We start from the raw sequence: 12,328 nt of genomic DNA on the forward strand, positions 1-12,328 counted from the left end.
AAGGACTATCATCAGGATGGACACTACTGCTAAGGGGATTCCTTAGCAATAAATGTCCTTAAGGAAACCATGTGGGGGATGGAGTACATCTGGTGAGCACACAGTTCAAATAAACACACAGTTCAAATAAACACCTACAGGTTGCGAGCCTGCTAGTGTTCCACTGGACTGTCTAGAATAGTCCGTGGTCGTCATCTATACTCCGCTAGATGACTAGATCATCAATAACATCTATAACGAGGCCTCTCATTATTTCATTTTATCACACAGCAACTAACACATCTACCAATGTTTTACCTAAACATTTTCGTAGATATAAAATACATATACAGTTTAAATCATTGAAAACATGTATAAAAATGTTCATCCAACATAGATAGAAAGTATTCAGATAATATGCACACATACCACGTAATTTATATAAAATACTTCATATCTATGTGTAAGCTGAAAGTAACCATGCACTAACTTGAAAGGTGGTGACTCAGCACTCGGACAGCGCTTCGATACTCTCAAAACAATTTTACTTCGATAAAACCTAGTACCAATACCACTAGGGTTTAGTCTAACGATATCCGCGACAAATTAATTAGTCTGGCTATTATTATTATTATATAAGCGTTAATAACACTCAATATAACTCATAATAATAGCCCAAATAATTATTTTAAGGACCTAATAACATTCCTATAATTATTTGAAAGCTATACTAAAAATTGCGTAAGCGTAGCTCACTTACAACGGATTTTAACGAAAACCGGAACTTTATTTGGAGCAGCGTTTCGAAACCGAAAGACTCTTTTTCTCGGGACTCCTGGAGCCTCGGGGCTTCCCTCGGGAGCTAGGGGTTTTATCTAGGGATTAGGGGGGGGGGGGGGGTTAGAGGAGCTAGATAGAGAAACTAGTTAGAGAAAGAATGAATTTTGGTGTGAAAAACTCGGAAAGGCTCGCACCCTATTTATAGGCCGGAGGACCTCGGATTACGCTGGGCGTACTCCTCGGATAAGACTACCAGCTCGGACCCAGCTGTCTTCTTACGTCGGATGGATAAGGGAGAGGGTACGTGGGGCGTACCGACTTCGGATGCGGGGCGTAAAGCGAAGGCTACGGGGCATGATCCGAAGCGAGGTCTGATCAGCGATGGAGGGTCCGGATGTTGCCACGTCATCTCAGTTTCGCAGTTTTCCTTCTCGACTTCTAAAAATCATAACTTTCGCATACGAGCTCCGTTTTCGACGTTCTTTATATCCACGCGAAGGTGGGAACATACTCTACAACTTTCGTTTAGACTCCGTCAGCTAATTTTGAATCAATTTTAAATTTTATATTATTAACAGGCCGGGACAGGATTGGTCCGTTAAATCCTCATAACTTCTTCATCTGACGTCCGTTTTCTCCCATCTTTTTCTCGTTACGCTACTCTTAACTAGATCTTCGAATCTCGTTCAGGTCGTGTCGGCTAAAAACCGCTCGATCTAATATTCGAATTTCGGGTTGTACACCGCTAATCTGAAACTTCGAAAAATCATAACTTCTTCATACGAAGTCAGATTTGGGCATTCTTTTTATCGATGTTCTTAGTTTAACATACTCTACGACTTTCGTTTAGATTGCTAAGGCTAAATCTTGCTCTATCATAAATTCACTATTTACGCTTCTCGGTGTCGTGCCGGTTCCGTCGCGAAACTTCGACGGGTCATAACTTCTTCATTATAACTCGGATTTCGGCGTTTTTATATGTACGGAAACCTTGTGACATATACTACAACTTAGTTCAAATTATTTATTCTAAATAATCTTTTGTCGAAAAGTCGTTTTCGACACTTATTGCCTCTAAATTGACTAGTCCGGATCTGCGGACGTTAGAAATGACGTGTGATAGTAACCAAAAGTAACAGTCTCGTTACAATCAATATTAAGAATTATCTTTTCATATCAGAAATTGCTTTAAATATTTTTGAAATATGAACCAACATAACAGTCGGATAATTTTTACAATAGAAGTGTGGGATGGAAAAACGAACAGTATTTTAGAAATAATTTCCTTAAATGCCTTAAAAAGAACCTAGATTGGATAACCCTTATCTTTCCTTAAAGTACTGAACCCTATAGTTTTTGTGTCTTTTGAGGTTGGGAGGGAACTCTTGTTATATCCACACAATTTATTATCATTTTTGAAGTATTGAAGATATGGTGGCCTCAAAGTAAAATCTGCGCCCAATCAATATATATGTTAGAAATTGTACATCAAGAAACTTGAAGAAATCTGAAATTCAAATTCAAATTCAAGTCAAGTTCAATTCGAAATCAAGAACTAAGCAAGCTAAATTTGAAGAGTAGATCAAGACAAAGAAGATGTGTGGTATAATGATATTGATCCCTCAATAGTGGAATCATAGAGGTAAGCTTGGTGAAACATCCCAAAAATACGGTCCAAAAATTTTATTTTTAATTTACAAATAATACCATGGTAACCCAAATCATCTCATGAAAACATAAGTGATAACATCTCAACACCATATCAAAACACTGTATCAAAATCACATGTCCAAATATCAGAGTAAATTATCCCAGGCTAAACATTGTGGTATGTGCAATGCAGTCGTCCTGAGCTCTTCACCTTACAAGGGTTCTGTACATATAAAGAACGCCGAAATCCGAGTTATAACGAAGAAGTTATGGCCCGTCGAAGTTTTACGGCAAAACCGACACGACACCGGGAGCCGTATATAGTGAATTTACGATGGAGGACTTTTTAGCCTTAGAAATATAAACAAAAGTTTTAGTATATGTTAAACCAAGAACATACAAAAAAAGAACGCCCAAATCTGACTTCGTATGAGGAAGTTATGAATTTTCTAAGATTTGGCTTAGAAGTGCACAACCCGAAACTCGGATTTTAGATCAAGCGGTTTTTGGGCTACGCGACCTAAATGAGAATTGAAGATCTCATTAATAGGAACTCAAAGGCAAAAAGACAGACGAAAATAGAGTCCATATGTAGAAGTTATGAATTTTACGCAAACATTTAACAGTATAATCTCCCCGTACTGTTAAATTTAAGATCGGTCGAGAATTAGCTGACGGAGTCAAAATGAAAGTTGTAGATCTTATTTTTACCTACGCATGGATATAAAGAACATAAAAAACGGAGGTCGTATGTGAAAGCTACGGATTTTAGAAGTCGGAAGTGTGTTGTGCGAAAATGGGTGATGTGGCACAATCTTGGCCATTGCTTTCTATCCAAGTCTTGCCACTAGATGGCGACATGTGACATTAAGTTCAGCCATTTTTCACCCTATAAATAGAACCTCTCCCACCCTCATTTTCTTCACACATTTCCCAATCTTTCTTCTCTGTACTCTCTCTCTAGAACCTCTTTCTAGCCCCGAAACCCCCCGAAAAGCCTAGGGAACCTCCCTAGCACGAGGCGGAAGCCCCGGAGTGCTCGACGGCTCCGAGAAGAAGAGCTTTTCGGCTCGGGAATGCTACTCCAAGCAAAGCCCGGTTTTCTATAAAAGTCATTGTAAGTGAGCTACGCCTACGCTATTTTTAATATAACTTTTATTTAATTATAGTAACGTTATTAGGAACTTATAATAAGTACTTGGGCTATTATTATGGGTTATATAAGTATTGTTTAACGCTTATATAATAGTAATAATTTAGACTATTAATTAGTCTCGGCGAATAATAGACTAAACTCTAGTGGTAATAGTACTAGGTTTCGTCGAAGGAAATTATTTTTAAGAAGCGAAGCGTTGTCTGAGTTCGGAATCACCACCTTTTCAAGTGAGTGCATGGTCTCTTTCATCTTACACATAGATATGAAATATTTTATATAAACTATGTGTTATGTGTGCATATTATCTATATACTTGCTAGTTGCTATCTATGCTGGATGAACGATTTTATACAAGTTTTATATGATTTAAACTGTATATGTATTTATATCTACGTAATATGTTGGGTAAAACATGGGTAGACGAAATATGAGTTGGATGATGAGTTGAGAGGTGATATAGACCATGAGGTAAGGGTGAGAGATGGAGGATGTGAGAAGCCTTGTTCCCAAATGTTGGCCCCGTCATCTAGCAGAGTATGGATGACAACCACAGACTATTCTAGACAGTCCAGTGGAACACTAGCAAGCTGGCAACCTGTAGGTGTTGTGAACGATGTGTTCACCGGTGTACTCTAAAAACCCATTGACATGTATTACGACTGGACTCTCAAAAACGATACTGTCAATACACGAGATAACCCTACCAGCTGTGCTCGAAGGACAATACTGGCAGCTGCGCGTCACATAGAATGTCACAATTTTGGCATCTATGCCTAAGTGATAGAACTAGCAGCTGTGCTTGACAGCTGTGTCATTGAAAACGATGGACTTCGTACCTATTTCTTAGGATAATCCTTAGGAATGAATGAATGAGAAATAGCTGATTCTTAGGGTAGATCCTTAAGAGTAAAGAAGATAATGAGGATGGGTAATTTGGTTAACTGTTTGATGATTAAACATAATAATTATATTATTGTGGGTTGAAAACCCTATGTACTCACCAGGTTTCCCAACCTGACCCACTTAGTATATTTATATCAAAGGTGTTGATATGAAGTCACATTACACTGAGAGATTAAGGAGATATAAATAACTAGTTATAATGAATGTAAGTTTTGTTTATGTTTATGTTTCTGTATTGACGATGACATCCCAAATGTTTTAAAATTAATAAAAATACTTTTATTCGGAAATGCCCTGATAATGTATTTATCATGTTTCACTGGGAACAAGTTCCGCACATTTTTATTAAAAAGAGGTACTCTGATTTTTATAAACCATAAATAAATCGATATTTTTTGACCGTGAAAATGGGGATGTTACAAATCCCATCAAGTACAGATGGATGTTCAATTTGTGTTGTTGCTTTTTGTTTTGCGAGGTGTGTTAATATTGACGGTGTTTAAATGTTTTTTCTGTGGTTTTTGTTTAATCTAATTTTGGTTGTTTATGTTGATGTAATTGAACAAAGTAGTCGTCAGGACCGGTCCTAAGGAATTAAATATCCTCAAAGGCTCGGAACGAACAAGAAAAAAAATGCTTTTATCATTATTATAAGTTGTTACTTTTAAATATAAATATATAATAAAAAAAATTAGATCCTGTGCAGCTACCTATTTTGTCCCCCTCAACGCCCCCATGATAATCGTGTAGAGATTCCAATTCATTTACATATTTGTAATTAGAGATTCCTTTCTTTTTCTTTATCACTCCAAAATAGAGAGATAAGTTGCATTCAAACACTACACAACTTTTTAATCCACATTTTTTTTTTCTAAAACTGACATTGTTGGTGCATTTTTATAAAATCCAACCAATAAATCCAAACCCGCGTCTCATTCTAGTTGAAATTAATTGATGTTGTTATTAATTTATGATATATCTATATGTAAGAAAAAGTATAATGTAAATAAATTTGATATGAAATGTTTATAATTAAAAGTTGTTAAAAAATGTATATCTTCTCCAATATTTCTTTTCCCATTAGAGGGTGTCACGTCACTCAATAGCACCCCCAACCCCCAAACTCACACAGTCTCACCCCCACTCTTCTTCAAACACTATACATGACGGCGCAAAGCATTTCTTTCTCTTAGGCTTTTGCCCTTTTTTACGCCACACTCCTCTTTCTATATCTCCATTCCTACTGAAATCAAGCTCTTTTGCTCTACATATATATGGTGATGGCTGACACCGAGGGTAGCGATAACCCCGATAATCACGAAGATTCTGCTAATGATGTTGTTCCTCCTGCTACGCCGCCGCCGCCGCCCAAATCTCCATGGAAGACACCGCAACCACCTATGGTTGACGTGCCGGTTGAGGCTGCCCATGCTGATTCCCATTCTTGGCCGGCGCTTTCTTCGTTAAAATCCCCTTCGGCTGCTGATGCAGTTGCTACTAATACTTCTGCAATTTCTCCTAAACAAGTTCAGGTGAATAATGATGAATTAGAATTCAGATTTAAGGTTATTTCCTAATACTAATCTAATTGGATGTGAGCTTTTTGATTATTGTAAAATGTATGTTCGTTTTAGTTGTTGAAACCGTAGTATAGAACGAATTGGTAAAGGTCAGGCGATACCGTAAGGATGCAGATTGAAAATCCGCCTCAAAGTTGATTCTAAAGACATCGAAGCAAACTTAATGAAGAACATGATAAGATTTACTTCAATAATTGATAAATTGGTGTATGATTCTCGTTGTATCTGTGTTTTTCAGGTGCCTAACGAGCCTCAAAAGTCCCATGGGCGTGGAAACCATAATTCATCTTCTAGATTCTCAACACGCCAACATAAACCAGCCTCCAAACATAACCCAAATGTTGCACCATCTTTTCATGGACCATTACCCTTCAATCAACCACCAATTCCACCTATCTATGGTGGCATGGCACCTTGGCCCCCTCATATTCCTGTCTTGGGATATGCTTACCAGCCGCCAGCTGGATCATTTTCCGGTCCGCCACGTGGCAATCCCAATGCTTATGGTGTGGAGTTTCCTAATAGAAGACCAAATGTGCAAGAAAAAGGAGACAACTTTACTTCTGGAAGGCAAAACAATCAACCTTTAGGTTCAAAAGAGAATGTTGATGTGCAGCAAAATGCTGGGCCAAGAGCTTTTATAAGACCCCCCTTTTTTGGTCCACCTGCTGGATTTATAGGTGGACCTACCTTTCCAGGTAATGTACTTTTAAGATACTATGGTATGTGTTAGGGTCAATTTTGTCTTTTTGATAATGAGATGTCTACAATATAATTTTTGCAGGTCCTCCTGGTTCTATTGTCTATCTTCCTGCTCGACCTCCATTTTCTGTTCGGGTGCCACATCCACCTTTTGTTGTTCCACATCCCATGAATCCTGGGATTCCTGTGTTACCTTCACAGACAGAAGTAAGAGCTAGCATTATAAAGCAGATCGAATACTATTTCAGGTGGGTAATTTAGTAATTTCCTTGTGGGGTTCTCTTGGAAAAAGTGTAGCCTTTTTCTAACATATTGGATTACCTTTAAGACTTTATTTGTGGTGTCTTGCTAAAGCAACATAGATATGTAGAGTTCAGTTGTATATAGAATAGTATAAACTAATTTAACCAGCTTTTAAAAGTGTTTATTATTGATTATAGCTGCGATGTTCAACAAATAGTAGAGATTATGATGTTGCATGTGACAACTGATTATTTTTCTCCTTGATTTTGATAGTGATCAGAATCTACAAAGTGATCGATACCTGCTTTCCTTGATGGATGCCCATGGATGGGTTCCAATATCTACTATTGCTGATTTTAAAAGGGTATGTTTTTATTTATTTATTTATTTTTTTTATTAATCCATGTGTTTATGTTTCTTGAAATGATTAGAATTAGTATGAAGTGATGCTATTTATACATGGTGCAGGTTAAAAGCATGAGTACAGATATACCATTTATTGTGGATGCCTTACAGAGCTCTACTACTCTTGAAGTGCAGGTTTTGTTTCTCACATTACTTTTTGGAATGTTCCAGAAGATGACACACACACACACAACTAATGTTTTCTGTCATTTTGTTGTTATTGTTATAGGATGACAAGGTGAGAAGACGTGAGGAGTGGTCAAAGTGGATTCCAACTTCTGTGGGCAATAAATCTACGTTAATGGAAGAAAAGTCTGAAGTGGAAGTTATTGATTCTTTAAATAAAGATAGTGTTAGGGACAAGTTTCAAGGGACCGATGAATGTTCTGAAAGTAAAGCTGCTAATGGAGGAGATGAGAAGCCGAAGGCTGTGATTCATGGTCAAAGTCAAGCATCCAATAAGGTCAATGAGATCTCTTTGAAATTCTCAAGACAAAATCTGGATGACACGTCTGATGATTTTGGAAGTACGTTCATGTTTGATGAGGAGCTTGAGCTTGAACACAAATCAGACAAGAAGGATCAATGTTCTTCTAAAACAAGGTACTGCATGCAAAATTGCAAAATTTTCATAATTTCCTGATATAAATATCTGAGCTGGCACCACTTGTTGTAGGATGGATGATGAAGATGATGAGATGATTGTTAATGATCAGGCAGTTGAGAGGCTTGTAATTGTTACTCAGGTAAGGCTGTTGTGTTGTATAATGTATATTCTAATTCTAATATTCACATACTCATTTCTCATATATTTTAATATTATGATTTGTGAGCTAATAATTGTTTTTCTCCACAGCAGAATAACAGCAATGGTGAAGGAGCTAAAGGTGTTGTAAAGGAAACAAAACCGTTTTCTAATGAGCTTGCTTCTGCCATAAATGATGGTCTATACTACTATGAACAGGTTATTTCACTTTTCACACACATATCCATTTTTGTAATTGGTTTATCTATCATTTGTAAAACATGTGGTATTTCAGGAACTAAAATCAAAACGAGGCAAAGGTAGAAGAAACAATTTAACAAATGAAATGAAGGATGGGATTTCGAAATCTCCTAAAGTTTCTAGTCCTACAGCCAATCATAAAGCTATTTCAGGCAGTTTCTGTGAGAATTCTAATTCTAGAAGAAAACAAAATAAAGGCTTCTCAAATTCCAAACAACAACCACTGAAAAACCAGCGATGGTTTTCTAGCAACCTCAGGAATAACAACAATACAAGTGGTGGAGTTGTGTCAGAAAGTCCACCTAGTACTTCAGTCGGTTTTTTCTTCGGTTCTACACCTCCTGATAATCATGGGTAAGTATAGCTTTACTTTTCCCTAATGGTCCAAAAAGTTGCAATTTTTGTCCAAAAGACATGAATGCCCCTGTAAAGTAGCCCTAGAGAAGGATAAGACAAGACAAGACAGAATTGGTAAGTCAGTGGGGGGTAAAACCTGACGCTTTTTGTCCAACCCAAAAAGGGTGGGACGTGGATTCCCTCTCTGCAAAAGACGTAAATGCCCTCATAAAAAAAGAGCCCTGGAAAAAGGATAAGACGTAACATGTTATACAATTACAACTTTTTTGACTTGCATTAGACTGGGATTGAGACGGATGTGAGAGGGACAAGACTTGCAAATTTTTTTTCAATCAGCCATCTGTGGAAAAGACGTGATTGCCCTTATCATTGTTTTTTTTTTTTTTTTTAAAAAAAATAACCTAGAAAGCTATTGCTTATACAGATTGAGGTCTTCAAAGCTTGGTGCTTCTCCTCATGGTGGATTTACAGCAAGCAGTCCACCTGTAGGCTCCTTGCCAAAGCCATTTCCGCCTTTCCAGCATCCTAGTCATCAGCTTCTAGAAGAAAATGGTTTCAGGCAGCAAAAGTGGGTGGTACCTCTTTTCTCTAGTCCATAAACTTGAATCAGTGAGTTGACTGGTTTTACCTATTATACATATATATACATGTAGGTATGTCAAGTATCACAAGAGATGCCTAAATGATCGTAAGAAATGTGGCATTGGATGCAGTGAGGTATGTATCTATCTATCATCTTTAGAAGGGTGTGTTTTGGTTGGAATTGGAATGGAATTTGAGATTCCATTCCATGGTGTGTTTGGTTTTCAACTTGATGAAATTTGATTCAGTTGAACCCTTCAAATGCATGAAAAAAATTATGATTCCTTCAGCTTCCAATTCCTTTGACAAACTCCATTCCATTCCTCCTAAACAGATTCCAGTTCTTTAGATAGATTTATTCCTTGTATTTCTACATGCAGGAAATGAATACCCTCTATAGATTCTGGTCATATTTTCTTAGGGACATGTTTGTCCCTTCAATGTACAATGAATTCAAGAAAATTGCAATGGAAGATGCAGCTGTTGGTTACAATTATGGAATGGAATGCCTCTTCAGATATTACAGGCAAGGAGTATTACTATTTTTATTTTGTCCCCAATTTATAATTTCTAATTCCTTTTTGTTTTTTATTTTTACAGTTATGGTTTGGAAAAGGAATTCATAGAAGACGTGTATGAGGATTTTGAACAACTAACTCTCGATTTCTACAATAAGGGAAATCTTTATGGTCTTGAAAAATACTGGTAACTCCCTCAGTCCCTCTCTTTCTTAATAAAGCAAAACCATAAATAAGCAAAAAAATAACTTTTTTTTTTGATATAAAATGATAGGGCATTCCATCACTATTCTCGGTCAAAGGAACACAAAAAGCTCCCAGAACTTGAGAGGCTACTGAAAGAAGAATACAGGAGTTTGAATGACTTCAAGCTCAATCGCCCAAAAACAAAACCCAAAAATGATACCAAATAAACAGCCGACATTTTTACAACATAAGAGGTCAGGAATTATGATTATGTAACATTTTATTTTATAGAGATGGAGGGAAGGGAGGGAATGTGTTTTTAGCAGATTGGTGGTTGGTTGGTTGTACATAGTTGTACTTTTTTTTTTTGTTGTACCCTGTTGTGTTGTGTTGTTCCCTTGGGCTCTTCGGAACTTTGTATTTATGGGAATTATCTGCTAAATTTGGAGACCTTTTTTTGGTCTGTAAAATACATCTTTTTTGCTTATTGTTAGAGTTTGTAAAATGTAACGATTTTTATTTCTTGTCTGGGAAAGCACGTTGCATGCTTGAGTTCTTTCATGAGTCATCACATCAAATGTGTATCTATCGTGCCTGCTTGAATTCTTTCATGAGTCGATCACATAAATGTGTATCTATCATGTTAAATCAAAATATAATAGTGTATGGTGAACATGAATAAGTATTGTGATTGTTTTCCAAAATTTATAAAAATCCTTAGTTATGTTACTCAATGGGTTAATTTGTTGTCGGATTCTTTTCATGTATGGTGATTTAGTTTGACTACGAGATAAATTTTGGGACGAGTATGAGTAGGTGTGGAAGGTAATATGAGCCTATATTATTGGAAGCACATGACTCGCATTTGGATTAGGAAAAGTCACAAGGTTATCAATGCATTAGTAATTAATTTCCTTTTGTTCATGTTTTTCATTATCGTCGTTTTGATAATGACTAAGAAGATGAATGTGCTCCAACCCTAGTGGTCATCGAATCGAGTCCAACTTGAGAAAAAGTATGCGAAATGAATTAATTGGTTCAGAGAACCATGATTGGTGTAACATCCTATTTAAGTCGGGAGATTGAAGGAAAAGATAATCGAAACGATTGATAAAAGTAACGCAGTCGTCGTTAAGATCAAGCAACTTGTAGCTAGAAGTGCTACATGCTAGAATGTGATTATATCACATTAGAACATGAAGGGTGGTATCTTTCATGCTAGAGTCTGACTCAAAGAGTCTTGAGTCTAGCCGTTGTATCATACGACGAAAGGTCATTAGAGCATGACCCATCGGTTTGTTATGATAGTTAAAGTAAAGACTTTATCTTAGGTTAAGTCAAGTATAGAAGGAGTAAGAGCCTCCAATAGAGATTGAATTCAGAAGGAATAACAAGTTCAGGATTGAGCACTGTAACATCCCAAAATTTAAGACCAAAAATTTCTTTTTAATAAAACATTACTTTAAACAAAACATCATTCCAAAACATAATCTGAGTATAAGTTTTCAAAACACATGTTTATTATCAGAGTAAACATTCCCAGGCTGACTACTCTATGGTGTGTGCCATGCGATCACCCCGAGCTCCTCCCTCCGTTACCGGAAGTACCTGAAAGCAAAACTGAAAACCGTAAGCACAAAGCTTAGTGAGTTCCCCACCTTACCACATACCACGCAAAATCACATACTGCACATACTGGGCCACGCCCGCTATCCTGGGCCTCGCCCTTCTACTTCGGGCCTCGCCCGCTATAACGGCCCCGCCGCTCCAGACCCCGCCTAGCTTCGAGCCCCGCTCGGATACAAATCTGTTTCACTTAGGCCTCGCCTGTCACAGGGCCTCGCCCACTATCATATAATAGCACATAAACGTATCACATAATATTACATAAGCTAAACATATACTAACAACTCTTGCGCTAAGGCCTCGCCTATCTCTGGGCCCCGCCCGAGTCCTGCTACTGATGAGTCATGGAACCTCGTCCATACTCCTGCTGATAGTGAGGTTCGGGCCCAGCCCACCCTCACTCCTTTCCTAACTTGGGCCTCGCCCCTGCTCTGCTGCTACTGAGATGTGGAATACCATCCACACTCTGCTATTGGTGAGATACGGGACCTCGCCCTCACTCACCTCCCTACCAGGCACATACAAGTATCACACAGACAACAAGTATAAACTATCACATAAACCGCTCCTTGGGCACCCGCCCTCTGTCATTGGACCTCGTCCAAATATCATACTAGCATACTGTGCCTAGGGCTAACCCCCGGGTCTTCTACTC

At 37.7% G+C, this 12,328-nt stretch overlaps 1 protein-coding gene across 2 annotated transcripts; it reads left to right on the top strand.

The window, feature by feature from the left end:
- The first annotated feature begins 5,541 nt into the window (after positions 1–5,541).
- Positions 5,542–10,571, top strand: LOC111905892 (la-related protein 1A). Of its 2 annotated transcripts, none has more exons than XM_023901624.3 (14): positions 5,542–6,000; positions 6,287–6,746; positions 6,833–6,998; positions 7,267–7,357; positions 7,462–7,533; positions 7,628–8,001; positions 8,075–8,144; positions 8,255–8,362; positions 8,439–8,758; positions 9,186–9,329; positions 9,415–9,478; positions 9,724–9,869; positions 9,944–10,048; positions 10,136–10,571. In XM_023901624.3, the coding sequence occupies exons 1-14, from the start codon at positions 5,743–5,745 to the stop codon at positions 10,272–10,274; spliced, it is 2,517 nt and encodes an 838-aa protein (XP_023757392.1). In that variant the 5' UTR covers positions 5,542–5,742; the 3' UTR covers positions 10,275–10,571. The 2 variants fall into 2 exon arrangements, with proteins under 2 accessions (XP_023757392.1, XP_023757393.1); XM_023901625.3 differs by having other exon boundaries at positions 8,258–8,362.
- The last annotated feature ends 1,757 nt before the right edge of the window (positions 10,572–12,328 follow it).

Source organism: Lactuca sativa, chromosome 2 (assembly GCF_002870075.4).
Source record: "Lactuca sativa cultivar Salinas chromosome 2, Lsat_Salinas_v11, whole genome shotgun sequence".
NCBI classification, from domain to species: Eukaryota; Viridiplantae; Streptophyta; class Magnoliopsida; order Asterales; family Asteraceae; genus Lactuca; species Lactuca sativa.

Bases quoted from the DNA above. Each gene is read 5' to 3' on its own strand.
- LOC111905892 (XM_023901624.3), top strand. From the start codon at position 5,743: ATGGTGATGGCTGACACCGAGGGTAGCGATAACCCCGATAATCACGAA. The intron at 6,747-6,832 runs GTAATGTACTTT...TAATTTTTGCAG, and splicing joins AGGTGGACCTACCTTTCCAG to GTCCTCCTGGTTCTATTGTC. The intron at 10,049-10,135 runs GTAACTCCCTCA...ATAAAATGATAG, and splicing joins TATGGTCTTGAAAAATACTG to GGCATTCCATCACTATTCTC.